The sequence below is a fragment of the Protopterus annectens genome, chromosome 2.part1, assembly GCF_019279795.1.
Source record: "Protopterus annectens isolate FY-2018-M chromosome 2.part1, PAN1.0, whole genome shotgun sequence".
Classification (NCBI taxonomy): Eukaryota; Metazoa; Chordata; order Ceratodontiformes; family Protopteridae; genus Protopterus; species Protopterus annectens.
Window position 1 is genome coordinate 519,774,734 of NC_056729.1, and position 15,943 is coordinate 519,790,676.

General features: G+C 38.7%; 1 protein-coding gene across 1 annotated transcript in view; it reads left to right on the forward strand.

Annotated features, from left to right (window-relative positions):
* Window positions 1-15,943, forward strand: part of CCDC142 (coiled-coil domain containing 142) — a 918,569-nt gene that overhangs the window by 402,277 nt on the left and 500,349 nt on the right. Inside the window, exon 5 of the mRNA XM_044063462.1 lies at window positions 6,703-6,843. Within this exon, the coding sequence (XP_043919397.1) occupies window positions 6,703-6,843 (141 nt within the window). The remainder of the gene's footprint in view (window positions 1-6,702; window positions 6,844-15,943) is intronic.

Genomic DNA, 15,943 nt, shown 5'->3' on the forward strand with positions numbered 1-15,943 from the left:
CAGAAAGACAGCAGCTGTAGTGTTCACTGCAGTAAAGGGCTGTATATGGGAGGAGTTTGGTAATGCCATGGTGAATTACCTTTGGTTGGCTTCATAGAGCTATTACCAGGGCTGTTCTCATTAAGGCTAGAGAAACCCTGGCATTAACTGGAGAAGTTGAGAGGTGGAAGGAACATTTTGAGAAATTCCTGAATTTTGTGCACATTTTCGTCATCAGGAAAAAGTGGCAGAAGTAGAAGGCCGAATTAGATTCATTTCAGTAGGTGAGGTTTCTTTGGAGCTTAATCAAGTCCCCCTTTGGCAAGACCGCAGTAGTGGATGAAATCTTTCAGGATATGTTGAAGGTGGAGAACATTGCTGGGGTGTCATGGTTAACATGCAGTTTTATTTTTGGGTGGAAGACTGAAACAGTACCTGTCTAGTGACAAACTGGGGTAGTGGTTCCAGTTTAAAAAATGTGGCAAGAAGGTGTATTGTGGTTAAGGAACAGTTACAATCCTTAGCTTTCGTGGGTGTGTATGCAGAGTGCTGGAAAAGATCCTTTGTCCAATAGTCCTGTGATTCAGAAGGAGTAGTGCTTGGCACGTTGGATCAGATTTTTCTAGCTGCAGAGATGGTGGAGGGGTTTTGGGAATTCATTGGCACTATCTGCATTTGCTGTTTGGACTTGGAGAAGGCATTTGACTATGCAGCCCAAAATGACGTCCAGGAAATGCTATGCCAGTGTAGGAGCTCTGGGCAACAGCAGTATTTGAGGAGTCAGTGTTGTCTCAATTCTCACCATTAAGTCTGCACTTTCAGGATGGGTGAATGACTCTGACAAAGGTTTGTCTTTGCTCTTCTCCTGTTTGTGCTTTTCATGGGCAGGATGTCAAGGCATAGCCAAGGTTTGGAGAATATCCATTTTGGAGATGTGATGGTTGCATCTTTATTGTTTGTAGATGTTGATGATGTCTTCATAGCCTCAAATGACTGTGACTTCCAGTGTGCACTGAAGTGATTTACTCCTGATTATGAAGTGGGTATGATGAGAGTCGACACCTTCAAAGTACTGTTCAAGGAAATAGTAGGATTTTCTCTCCAGGTGAGGGGTAAGCAGCTACCTACGACCAGAGAACTGTAAGTATTTTGGGCTCTTACTCACAAGTGAAGGTAATAGGAGTTGGGAGATTGACCAGTGGCTAGTTGACTAGTGTAGTAGCTGCAATACTTGAGGAACTGTCTAGACTGAGGCGGTGAAGTGAAAGATAAGTCACCGAACAAAGCTCTTAAGCATACCTCTCAGCTGTCTGATGGCTCATATTTTTGGTCTATTTCTCATAAAATTTGTGGTTTTCTATCAAGTCACTAGGATGATCTGAGGATTGAAGTCACTAAATAATAGCATACATTTGAGTTTCAGCACTCAAATCCTTCAGAAAATGTCTGTTAAGTTGCTAGATTAACAGGTTTTGTTTTAAGTCTATAAGAGCAATATTTACAATGCGTCCCTATTTTTGGGACTTTTCCTCCCATTTCCTCAGGCTTTGTCTAGATTTCATGCACTAAGAGGTTGAGGGGTATGCTGTCAAGTTATTCTTCAGGCTTTGTTGCAGTTCTCCCTCTTTGGTCATGAGCTTTGAGTATTACTTATTTATTTATTTCTCTTTGTTGACCAGGAAAGTCTGGCTGGGCAGAGCCCATTTTCAGTGGAGGCCCTGGGAGAAAAGCTCCACCACAGTGCATTTATATTAATAAGTGAATTTTTGACAGCTCCAGAAAAAAAAATAAAAAACTCTTAACCTTTCTCTGAAAAAAATGAACATATTTACAAAACAGGTTTATACAGTAAAGTATTAACATCAGCATATGCATGTCTATAAAGTTCTGGTAGCTCTAAAATGTTGGGAAAACATGAAGTTTACTGTTACATTTCAGTACAGAAAGGTTTGCAAAGAGCTTGAGATATAACGAAGAGTATGGTTGAGATGTAAATTATAAAATTATATAGTGGGGCAGATACTAGTATTGTATAGGAAGGTAGGCTGCCTGTTTTAAATTGGTATATCTAGAAGGTTTATAACTTGGGTATAAAGGGAATGCTTGAGAGGGTAGAGTGGTGAATGAGGGTAGCTAGAAAAAGAGAATGATGTGAAATGATTAAGAGAAAGATGAGAAGTAGTGTTAAGTGGGGGGTGAAAAGGGGTGTATTGATTCAAGTTCAGGAGAGAAAGTTGTTAGGGATGTAAAGTACAGGAGGGGAAGAAGTTAGTGATGGGTAATAAGAAGTTTGTGCTTCCACTAGAGATCTCAACTTGGTGATGAACGTGAGCATGACCAGGAATTGGGTAAGGCACGGATTCCCAAAGTGTGCGCCGCGGCGCCCTAGGGAGCTACGGCTTCCTCACAGGGGTGCCGTGAACATACCTCCCATTTCCCCGCACTTTTATTTTAAAAAATAAATCCCAGCTTTATTTGAGTTGACGTCATTGCACACGTGACGACGACGTATGTATTAGAAGCTATGCTGTATTTTATTTGTGTTATATTTTTTGTTTTGTGTTGGGTATGCTTTGAATGCAGATTACTTTTTAAAGTGACTTTTTGTGGGAAGCATTTAGAATTGTATCTTAACTCTATATGAAATGGTAAATTTGATTAATTTTAGCTTTATTATTTATTTATTTTATTTTACATTTGTTGACTGGGCTAGTCTAACTGGATACATGTCCATTTTCAGTAGAGACCCGGGGAGATGAGCTCCAACATAGAACAATGAAATTAACAAGATAACAAATAAGGAAACATTAAACAAAAAAAAATCATATTTACAATGCATATTACAGGTTATCACAGTAAATTCAGCAGTGCAGAATACAGGCATAACATAGCATGCTAGTACAATCAAGATGTTATAGAGGGAGATAGTATTATGGTTAATAAGGAAGGAACTACAGTTATTGAGTAGAAAGGGTAAGGAAGAGCAAAGTATTAAGAGACACATAACTAGTCAGGCTTAGTACAGGGGCATAACCAGTGTGTTCTGAGGAACACTTTCAATTTGTTTTTGAAGCATGATACTGAGGGAAGTGATGAGAGTTTACTGGGGAGGAGATCCCAGGCTTTTCCAACAATATTAGAAAAGAGGGAGTCACCAGCCTTGTTTGGTTTTGTGGTATGTACTAGAAGTCTCTGGGAAGACCTTAAGGATTTCAGGTTTTTATAGGGAGTGATGAGTGTGGATAGAATAGGAGTTTTGGAAGGTTTATAAAAAGTGTTGTGGGCTGTAGATAGTTGATGGAATTTAATCAGATTTTGTAGTTCAAGCCATCCCAGCTGCTTTAAATTAATGCAATGGTGGGTTCTAAATGGGTTGCCTGTAGCAAATCTGGCAATGTTATTGTAAGACATTTCCAATTTGCTAAGATTATTTTTAGATAGATTAGTGAAAATGGGTGAGGCATAAAGAAGTGAAGAGATTAGATGAGTGTGTGCTATAGCGGTTTTAGCTGAAGGTAAGAGGAAGGATTTTACCCTATAGAGAGAGGCAAGTTTTTTGTTGACAGTTTTTATAGTATTGTTAATATGGATATCAAAGTTCAGATTGTTGTCAATGGTGATACCCAGTAGTTTGGTGGTTGGATCAGGGGATATAATAGTTTTATTGGTAGAGATAACTGAGAAATCAAGAGGAGAGAACTTATTGGTGGGAGAGAAGAGGAGGAGTTTAGTCTTTTTGGGGTTTAGGAGAAGGCATCTATGTGTGAACCATTGCTCAACTGTGTTAAATACTTGTTGGGTAAGAGATTGAAGTTCAGAAGAGGAGGTGGCTGAGCATATCAGTGTGGAGTCATCTGCATATTGTATGCATGTGGCTTGGGGGATGGCAAGGTGAAGGTCATTAATAAATATGGAAAAAAGTAGAGGTCCTAGGATGGACCCTTGAAGGACACCAAGTTTGACAGGCAGATGAGTGGAGAGAGACTTGTGCCATAGTACGGCCTGTTGTCTTTTATCAAGGTAGGACTGGAACCACTTTATAGAAGATGTATCTAGTGACAGGGATTTCAGTATTTTGATGCGAATTTGGTGATTTACCATGTCAAAAGCTTTAGACAGGTCAATAAATAGTGCTGAAGAAAGCTGGTTAAGATTGCGGTTTTTGTTGATACCATCTGTGAAGGAAAGAAGGGCAGTACTTGTTTTGACATTGCTCTGCAGTCATCTTTATGCTTACCTGTAAAAGTTACTCTGTAGGTGGTTTGTTATAAATTGTGTAACATGTTTGGGGGTGTGTTTTAATGAGCAGTTTGTGTTTTTTTTTTTTTCTGAAGTCGTGCTTTGTGTTGATTTGACTTTCTGGTGTCCGCTGTTTTGTCTTTCTAATTCCGTTCCCATAATGTGTTTGTTATATAATTGTGCCTGGGTGTTGTAATATGTATTAATATATTATATTGTGTCGCAGTGGGGTTGCTTCATACTTGTCAGTGTTCCTTTCTTATTCTTCGTGGTGCTAATTCTTCTGTCAGTTTTAGACTTGCGTTACTATTAAACCCTGCTGTTGTATGATTATTAAATAGTGAGATTTCTGCTATCTGAAGTTGTATTACTGTTGAATGGTACTAAATTTGTTCTTTAATGCTGAGCTGTCATGAAGTGCTTTTCATGTTTTCTGATTGTAAGCCTGTTTTGTGGTGTAAATGTGTGCACTTTGAGATCAAAGATGTGCTCTCTTAAAACTTGATGTTGATTGTACTGTGGTATTAAAGACTGATGGGCAGTGAAAATTGTGTTCAGTCAATGAAATTTTTGAAGGCTATTGCTTGATAATAGCTTAGTCGTTAAATGCTTGCTAGTGATGTAGAAGACTGTGGGTTCTACTTCCACAGTCTGTAGATGCATTGCTGATACTGTACTGTGTTGTACTTTTAAAGGGGGCGGGTGTAACAAGTCAAGGGTGCAGCTGCAGATAGAACAGAAGTGAGCAAATGTCATGCACAAGGGTATTTGTGTCTCGGTGGAAAGAGCAAAAAATATTAACCCAAATTCAGGAACAGAAAATCAGAATGATTGTATTCTGTGCTGCATTATAAGAAAAAAAATGTGTGGAAGTGTACTTTTATGATGGAAATATTCTGAATTGGGCAGTTTTGTCATTGGTCCACTTTGTTTCATTGCCTACTACTGGAAAAATATTCAAACAGTAATTTTAAAATGCACTCTAAGTTTAACGAGTGTGCTGTATTTTACAAGGAATATAATTTAAAGTCAGGAAGGTGTATCCAAGAATGGATGTATGTTTCTTCTTTTGTGGGCAAGGGGCCTTTGATTTGAAAACAGCCCAAAGGTAGTCTTTATCCACCACTGGCCAGATGCATTTTCTTTGGATGTGGTGTGGGTTTCAATGAATGTGAGTTTCAAGAGCAGAGACGTTTTAATGCCAAGTCTATTTTCATTATGCGTGTGAGACAGTATTACTTTGTTTAGCAGATATCTATTAGTGTTTGTGCATTGTGCTATATAAAATGTAAAAGTTAAATCCAAATAATCATTGAGAAGTAAAGCAGTATGCATGCACACATTAGTGTTTATGCTAAATGGGGTGAAATAGTCAGGTAATGGGACATTGGAATGGCTGCAGGGGGACTCTGGTGCCGTGTTTTGGTTGTCTGTTCATCAGTTTGCATTTGAAAGTTGGTACCTAACCCTTTTAATTAAAAAAAAAGTATTAGCCATTTTGCAAGGTATACTTATTAGAATTTGATGGGGGGGGGGGGTGCGTCTTGGGAAAATGTGGATTCAGCAAGGGAGCTGAGAATCAAAAAAGTTTGGGAACCACTGGGGTAAGGTATTATATGCGCAGGATTTTAAAGCTTGAGAGTTTCATGTTTTCTTGTGTAGGGAAGGTGTTAGAGTTTGGGGATGTAACAGGAGTATCATGAGTTCCCTGAGGAATTATTTGCTTTAGTGTTTAGTAGACATTTACCAACAGAATGGAAGTCTTTTAAGTTCTGATGGAAAACATGAGATCACAGATTCAAAATGCTGAAATGAGGCCCCTTTACAGGGTAACTGGGCTCAGTCTTTTTTTGTCAGGGGAAGGAGCCTGCCAATCTGAAGGACTTTTTAAATATAGCCACAGTTCTTCATTGTGGAGAGGAGTTAGTTAAGATAGCTTGGTCACCATGTGAGAATACTATCAGGCTGTCTCACCTCAGAAAGTTTACCAGGCACAGTCCAGTAGGGAGAGGCCCCAGGGCAGATGTAGGACTTGTTGGAAGAGTGGTTATATATCTCAGTTTGCCTGAGAACACCTGAGGATCCCACATGAGGAGCTGGACAGTGTTGCTATGTTAAGAAAGTTTCATCTCTCCTTCTCTGCTTGTTGCAGGTATGATGTTAATCAGGACAGATAGCTTAGAAAACGATGGTGATGAAAATGTGAAGCAATTTAATTTCTGTAGAAAGGTCTATTAATCACGTTTTCGAAACTGACTTGTGTATTTGGTTAATGTGGAGTCTAGGTCTGGGTTGAATAAGTGCAGTAGAGGGTTTTTGCTGAACGTTATTATGATGTTGCATCAGCAGACTACACTTCATAAATTACATTTCTGCAATGTTTTAAAAACAGTGGTATAGTTATAATATGTGACTGGAATGAATTTGACAATGAAGGGATGCTAGAATATAATTTATTTACTAATTTACTTTTTTATTTTGTAGATGTTATTAGCAGAAGTGGAAAATACTGTGCCACTAGTGAAAGATCTACTTTCTGAAAATGTGAACCAAAGTGATCTTGACTTAGTACCACAGGAAACATTTTTAGTAGCAATGATTACTGAAAGTGCTGCCAATGTAAAGGTAAGAATTTTTTTTTCTTTATTCTTTCTCCCACTATACATTTTTTTTCTATTACAAATTGCTGGTGGCTTTTTGCATCAAATGACATTTCATATGCATTGTAAACATGAACCTTTCTGTAATTTGGATCTACATAATTGTTATACCAAACTAGTGATACTTAGTGAAGCACTTGTTAAATGTTTACACTTTGTAAAGTGCAGAATAGATGTACATTTCTGCTTTTAATCCTGCTGCCTCCACAAAGCTGTTGACTTCCATGGCTCTGACACCCATCTGCCTAGACTCACTTTACAGTCAGAGTCCACCACACCCACCTTTGATTTGCCTAACCTTACATGTTAACACCTCAGTTGTCATTTGCCCTTGCCCTCTAATTCCATAGCTCATCTGTCTGCTCTCTTCCATTTTCTGCAACATTCCACCATCTCCTCAGTGCCTTCTTATTTTCTCTCCATGCTGCAACTCCTTCATTTCATTTAGCAGCCCCCATCTATATCACACTTTCCTCAGTTGTATTTGCCTTCTTCCCTAAACATCCTTCTTTTCAACTTGTATTTCTTCCTTTCTGCGCAGCCTGCCATCAGCAGTACTTATTCCTTCTTCACCAATCCACACCCTTTTCTACTTACATTCCAAATTTCCACCTTTACCTTCCTTACTTTAATGCCATTTCCTAACATATCACCAAATATCTATCTTTGCTGTCTTCACTCCAATGCCATTTTATAACTTTTCATGACACTGTCTACCAAATCTTTGGCTAACTTGCATTGTTGCCACTGTGCAAGCCATTTATCCCCTCTTTTCTACTCAACTCACCAAGCTACTATTCCCTACTTTAAACTGGCTGGTGTTTTCTACCACCTGTAAACTAGCCTGATTTGAAGATCATATACTGGCTATGGAGCTTTAAGCCTCTAACATCTGCCCCATCTCTTATCTGACATTTTCATTTCGACCATCCTTCTGTCTGCCAGCTTTCCTCCAGCTTTTTCAACCTGGCTTGACCCTTTCTGTTATCCTAGTCTACATATATCCTCTTATTCCTCCCACTCCTGCTCCTTAACCCCCCACTTACCATGGAACTGAATTTGTATCCCCCTTCCTTTCTTCTGTATTGTTTTACCACTTTCTTTCACCCTACCATCCAGCAGCTCTGAGACTGCTGCTGTCATATACATTTACTTTAGCCATTCATCTTAGCTGATCTCATACCCTCCTACAGGCTCAACTGTTTTCGCCATTCTCCCTTCCTCTAGCAGTGTTTTTTTACATCCTAATCACCTCCTTTTCTCCCAGTAATATCCCTGTGATACCTACCCATTTATTTTCACCTTCTGTCTCTGTCTGATAGCCACTCTTACCGCCCCCCAATTCCTTACAAAACCCCATCTTCTACAGTGCACGTCTGCGTTTTTTCTGCCATCTTCTCTACATATCCTCCTTTCAGTTGCTCTATCCAGCTGCTATCCCATTTCACCCACTCTACTTGTTTTTCCTTGCTTTTCATCATCAGGGCTCTGACTTGTTAAAACGTACCTTATAAAATACAGAACTTCTCCACCTTCCGTCTTTTATCCCTGACTATTCTCCTCTCCATAGCAATGTACTGTACACCTTCTGCATCTCCTGTATTGTCTTCTCCAATAACCAGTTTGTTTGCTGTGGTCTCTATAGCACAGAGGGATGGAGCTTTGACTACAGCCTATGACCAAGGTTCAATTGCAGTCTCAGACCTGGTGAGGCCAGATGATGGGGGTATGCATGAACCACTTGGAAGGGGGCTGCTGACTTGCAGGCAGAGGGGGAAAAGTGTGAAAAAAATTAGTTTGATTGCCAGCTGTACAGTTTCTTATGGCAGAAAAAAGATTCTTGTTTGAAGTGTTGTGGGGAGTGGGAGGTGATACGGTATTTTGGGAATGAGGCTACTTTAATGAACAAGGGAGAAAGTGATAGGATTTGGGGTATTACAATGATGTGTGCTCATGCAGTAATTTGATAAAATGTTTCCAGATGTATTATGCAGATGAGTATTGTATTGTATTGGTAGGGGAGTTTAACTATAAGTTAAGAAAAGGGAGGGTTTAGAGAGATATTGAAAATGTTTAAAAAATTGCAAGATTGGAAATGTAAGTATATGTAAGAAATAAGTGATACTTACATTAAACAGTGATTTTTAACCTTTCTGTGATGAAGGAGCCTTTTGTAAGTGATGACAATTTTCTAAGAATCCCATGCAGTGCACCTGCTGTGACCATGTGTAATTATCTAATAAGTTTGTAATTACTGCAAATTCATAACTGTAAAAACACAGAAAGACCTTTGGAAATGGCACTTTAGTCATGTAGTATTATTTGTTGTGTTATGTGGTAACTAGACAGGATGACATCTGTGTGAATCACACAATAAATCAGACACCCAGCCCTTGTTATAATCCATCCATAAAAGTCTAGAAGGTATACCTGAAAATTGAAGTCACACCATACAGAAATGCAACATACATGATTGAGGGGCATGGTCTGTTCCATATGTTAAGTGTTCAAAGATCTGACTGTGAATGAATTGACACCATTTGACAGAAACCCTCACCCTTGCACTCATACACATAACTTTATTGTCCCGTAGTGTGTGTTACTGGAGGAATCTGAATTTGGGGGAGGGGAGCATCAAGCATAGATCCTGTGGCCCAAGAAAGTCTTTCCTTGGTGACACATATATGAATTTTAACTCTGACGCAGTAGTAAATAAGTGCACATGTGTTGATAGTAGTTTCATAAAGCATTACAGATGCTAGTTTTAGGTCCTTGCATGTTCAGCAGTCTGTCATAGTTGAATATGTTCATTCTGATAGATTATACCAACTTTAACTGTAAAAAGGCACATAAAAATGTTCACAGATATAAATTGTGGTGATATTTTTTTCAAATACCAATTCTCCACCCACATATATATGCTCTTTAACCCCAAAAAGGCAGATCAGTGAGTGAATTTATATATTTATTTGTCTTTGTTTGCTGGGAAGGCCTAACTTAGTAATACCCATTTTCGGAGGAAGCCAGGATTGAAAAGCTCCATTTTTTTTTACATCGCATTACACTTGTCATTACATTCATATTTACATTTAAACACCTATATTCTAAAATTTTACAGGGGTCGAAGTTTCTAAAGAGGAAAGCCCATGTGCAACTTAGTGAATTGTACAGGCAGCAGTTACGTATAAAAATAGTTTTGTCATTTCAGTGAGAGGTTCAGAGTATTGTGTTTAAGGAAAATATTTGCAAAGTATTTTACGGTGAGAATAAAGTCTTAACTTGGTGATGAGCATGTGCAGGACCAGGAATGGTTAAGATGTTGTTTAAGTAGTGGTTTAAAACTATTCAGTTTATCAGAGAGTTTTATTTTTGTGGGGATACTGTTCAAGAGTTAAGCAACGTATTGAGAGTAGAGCAAGTCTCCTGCAGCATTATTTGACTTATTTGTGAGTAGTAAGAATTTATGGTTTACTATCACATGTTCCACACTACTGTGGCCGAAAGTGCATATATCCGAAGAAAATGTCTAGAAATCACAACACCGACCGCAGTAAATGCCGAACTGAGCATTTCAATGAAGTCGAATGTCGAACATTTCAGCTTCACTGAAATTCTCTTAACCGCTAAACATATTTTAACATGTTTTGCAGTGGGGCAAGCCCCCCCCCCCGTGTGGGGGGCTGTGCCCCCCACCCCCTACTTATATATACAAACATTGAGATCGCACTACACTGAGGAAATGGTACATTTCCCAATCCCCACTATAGTGCGATTTGCACTATACTGTCAAATCTTGCTATAGCGGCTGTTCGCTGTTGTAAGGTTCGACAATATAGTACTCGCACTAATGGTTCTGCTACCTGATTTACGCACATACGTTGATCTCACACAGTGCAACCGAATTTATTACTAGAACAGAGGTCCCTTGCTAGACAGTAGGGCAATAAGTTTTGTAGTGCAAGGCATTTTTCTGGATGATTGAACTTGTGTGCTCTAGTTAGTTGTGCAGTTCAAGCCAATTTAATTGCTTTAAGCTATGACAATGGTGAGTCCTATGAGGCAGATTGGTGGCAAATTTAGCTATTTTATTGTAGCAGGAGGCAAGTTTCTTTCTTTCTGTATTTTTAAAATTTGTTAGGATAGGAGCGGCATATAAGAGTTGGCAATAAGAAGGTGGTGGCTAGAGTTTTTTTTTTCAGTATCTGTAAGGAATCCATTGACCCTATAAAGGGAGCCTAGTTTCTGGTGTGTAGATTTAATGGTGTGCAGTATATGCTGGTCATATTTGAGATCGTCATCCATTATGCTTAGAAGTTTACTGTGAGTTACAGTTTCAATGACAGTATTATTTGCTGACTTTACGGTAAAAGTTTGATTTTGATTTTGGCAATCTTTTGAGGTAAAAAGCATTAATGTAGTTTTCTTGTGGTTGAGTAGGAGGTTTGATTCTTTGAGCCAGGTTTCTACAGAGAAGAAAGATTGTTGGGCAATGTCTTGGAACTTATTTATTGTTGAGGCTGCACATATTAATATTGAGTTGTCTGCATACTGATCTAAGCTAGCATGGTGAGTAGAGGTGTGAAGGTTATTGATAAATATATTAAACAGGAGAAGACCAAGAATAGAGCCTTGAGGGACACCTGGAGTAACTGGTTGAAAGGATGATTAGGTTAGTTGCCATTTAATGGCTTGTTGCCTTCCAGATGGGTAACTAAGAAGCCATGACAAAGAGTATCGTGAAAGTCCTATTGAGAGTTGAATGAGTAGTTGCTGGTGTAAGACCGATCAAATGCCTTTGACAAGTCTAAGACCACGGTGGACACAAGCAAACCATTATTTCTGTTGTTTTATTATATTTGTAAAATGTAGTGGTACTGTGCCTGGGCCTAAAGCCATGTTGCATTTCTGAGAGCAGGTTATTTGAGGTTGGGCATTGCATATCAGCTGCATATGGATGCATTTCTGTAATATTTTGGAGAGTGGGAGGAGAATCACTATTGGTCTGTAGTTATTAAACTCTGTAGATGTGCCATCTTTGTGCAGTGGTGTGATGTAGGATTTTTTCCCACAGTGATGTGATGTATCTTTCTGCTATGGACCTATTAATTAGTATGGACGCAGAGAGAAGGCTATGACTTCTGCGGCCATTTTTAGGTTAGTCTGATGGTAGCTGGTCTACAGCTAAGGAAGTATTTTTTTAGTTTAAGTTGCAACTTCATTATGAGCAAGTTGGGTACTGGACTAAAATTGAAGAGCTGTGGGTGGTTTTGGTTGGACAGGGGTGGAGAGATGGGGCAGATGTATTGGTGTCAAAGAGAGAGAATACTGATTGTATAAAGCAGGAATTAAAACTGTTTGGGGATAGAGTCTGTCATATTGTCTGTTTTTGGAGAGGGAGTAGTTTATTTAGTGATGACCAAAAATCTTTTGGGTTGTTTTGATGTTTTCCTTGTAGGTTGGTATAGAATGTTTGCTTGTCCTGTTTGACGTGGAGTTTTGCAAAGTTTATAAGACGTCTAAATTGCTGGAAGGCATTTTGAGTTGTATTTTTATACCACAATGTCCAGGCTTTATCCCTTTTTATTATGAGTTTTTTTTGTTTCTTTTAGCCATGGTGTGGGATTGGACTTTACTCTTTTATTATGTACTGGTGCTAGATTGTTTAAGTTCTGTAAGAATATTTTATTAAAGTGTTCTACAGCAGTGTCTAGTGTCATTATTGTAAGCACATTCCAGATGTATTTTGTTAGTGTTTCAAAATTTATTGCATTTCGTATTTGATAATAGATGTTTATCTAGGTTATCGTGAGTTCTAATAGCATATGTTGGTATGTTGTCAGTTATGCTGTCTGAGAGGCAGCTTACTTTTGAAATAAACCTCTCCAACGTCAAGCAAAACTTTATTAAAGCAAAGCTTTCGGGTAACAACCCTTTCTTACTGCTAATACCATTACACAGAATAATCACCATTTAAATAAGCGCAAACAAGTATCACATGACCACAGCCAGCATATCACATGACCCTGCATAAAAAAAAAAAATTTAAAAAAATACATTAAATATTTTGCTGTTGTATTCTTACTAAAACAGGTTTGATACTTACAGTATTGTTAAGATCAGGTTCAAACTCTGCACAGAATCTAATAATCTATTCATACTCTCTGTTTTCAAGAAAATTGTTTAATCACCCCCTCTGGTTCCTTTCACTACTATGTCTATTACCCTAAACTTAAAAAAATGGTCCTCACCCTTGTTCATGATATGTCTGCTTAGAACATTCTTGTCATTTCTCCTTCTTATGTCCGACTTATGCTTAATAACAATACTGTAAGTATTAAACCTGTTTTAGTAAGAATATTTAATGTAGTTTAAAAAAAAAAATTATGCAGGGTCATGTGATATGCTGGCTGTGGTGATGTGATACTTGTTTGCTCTCATTTAAATGGTGATTATTCTGTGTAAAGGTATTAGCATTGAGGAAAGGGTTGTTACCTGAAAGCTTTGCTTTAATAAAGTTTTTGCTTGATGAAAGAGCGGTTTATTTCTGAGTCTTTCGTTATTTTTCCAGTTACCACAGTATCAACCTTATTACCAGTGAATTTTTTGGTTTACTGCAGTGGTCATCAGGATTGAACAAGAGAGCTTAACACAGCCAGCCAGAATGGAAGGGAAAGGAGAATTGAGTCTGTCTGTAAAAAGCCTGTTGTCTAAAGAAGGCAGCCCTTTGCTGTACCTATGTACCTAATACCTAATGCATTGACTTCTGTAGAGGAACCCCCCCCCCCCCCACACGTGGATACTTTGGAGAAACTTCTATCTACTTTAGAAAGAAAAGTGGAGACATACACGCATTTTCAGTGGCAGAGACTAAGCTTTTTGGCATATTTGGATCTGTTGGTGGTTCCACGAGGCTTCCGGATCCTGAAAATGGCTTCTTATGCAAACATCTATCCAGAGTTATTGAAACCCTGGCAGCAGCTGAATTTAAAGCTCAGTCTAGATTGTATGTCACTGATGAATGACTGTTTTGTTACCATTGAGGATGAATTGAAGCAAGAAATAATTAGACTGGAAAGTCATTTGCTAAATAAGCCATGCTTTTCCACTTTAACTGGCTTATATCAAAAGATGCTGGACAGATTGCTATTGATGGATGATAAACTAGAAGCTGTAAAGAGGAGCAAGCATCTTAGAGACATAAATGACTTTGAAATGGGCCATATTTTTTCCTGGCCCAAAACTGAGAACCAAATAAAACCACTGACTGGACAGAGAGGGTCAATGTACCAACTGGATGAATTTCCCTTGAGGCAAGAGCCATCAAAAGTTAATCAAGAGACTCGCATGGTACAGCAGAGCTTACAACAGGAAGAAAGATCTTCAGACCCGCCCACTTCTTCTACAGTGACTAGTGTGAGTATGGCTGCCCCGAATGGAGTGAGTGAATCAATGGATGCGGTGGTGGTATCAGACAAAAATGACTGTACAGCAAACAACATTGCGTTTGACTTCTGCACAAAAGTGTTTTCAGTTAAATTTGCCATAGAAAGTTGCAGTGTGGCAGAGAACTCCATCAAGAGGGCGGTCACAGCAGAGAAAGATATTAAGTGGGGCCAAGAGAAAAACAGCAGCCCACTGTATTGCTATTGCAACAAAGCAGCACGAAAGTAGCTGGTTTAAACAAAAGTATTTTGAACTTGTCAGAATTTGTTTTGTCAGATGCCCATATTTCATTGTTGAAGAAGGGTTTAAAGTTTATTCCAAATAGTTTAGATGACATAGTGACAGCATTTACTGACTTAAAGTTGTTTGTAAGAACTCTGAATTTGAAATTGCTTTATAAAAATGATGCTCAAACTGATGTTTTGAATTGTAAAAAAACGAAGTACATTTGTACCAATTAGCAATCCAGTTTTAACAGCATTTCCTAATGTCTGTGAGAATGAAATTAGGCCGCTGTATGCCAAAGATGTTAAAAAGAAGTATTATAATTTAATGTATGATGAGTAAGAAGCTATGAAAACCTTGGAGAGTGATACTAACACCATTATTAAACAAGCTGATAAGGGCGGGGCTACTGTAATCATGTGATACTAACATCATTATTAAACAAGCTGATAAGGGCAGGGCTACTGTAATCTTGAATCGAACTAAATGCATGGCCTCACTAAAACTGTTGTTGAATGATGAGCACACTTTTAAGAAAATTACTTTTTCTGAAGTTAGAAAATGTATCCGTGATGAAATATGGCTGTATACGACTTGCAGCTTAGTGGTGATATAAATATTGAATTGTTTAATTACTTTGCTGTGCCTTGTCCTAGAATTCCTCAGATGTATGGTATACCTAAAATGGGTTCAGGCGCCTAGGCAGTGAGTCATTTCCCTGTGGTACATTTGACTGGGAACACATGGCTGAAGTGACATCACACGTATGCTCTCCACATATAGCGCAAGGCATAAAGGTGACATCTGAACATACTATCCTCAGAACTTCTTTGCCGCCAGTACGAATGACATCTTTTGAGCTTTGGTTTGAACGCCCACTTTGCTGCTGGTTCACTAAGCTGTTTCAGTTAAGTGCCCCATTGGAGTTTTTTCTCTTATCTTTTTTTCATTTTGTTTGTTGCTTGTGGGGTTCATGTTATCCAGAAAGGGTGAATACCAGTCTGGAAGACAGATTCCCCATAAAGACCATCACACGCAGTGCTTATTTTGTCTCATTGCTTCCCACAACCATACATTATTTAACTGGCTTTCGTCCCAAAGACTCTTCATAGCCGGCTTTCCTCTTTGGCCCTGTATTTTGAGAACCAGCTTCAAACATTTTAGAAAAAAACACTATGGGGAGAACGTCCCACTCTGAGGGTCATCTGTCCTTGAAGAATGCCAAGAAGTCTAGGTTGGATTCTTCTGCTGTACCATCTCCACCGGACATCTCTGCCAAAGCTGGTGAAAACCCGGAGAATCACCTGGCTGCTCTGTTGGATTCCTCTGTCGTGACTGCTTCAGAGGCCGGCATTGATCTGACCTAACACACATCCCTGGAGACCTTGCAGACATCT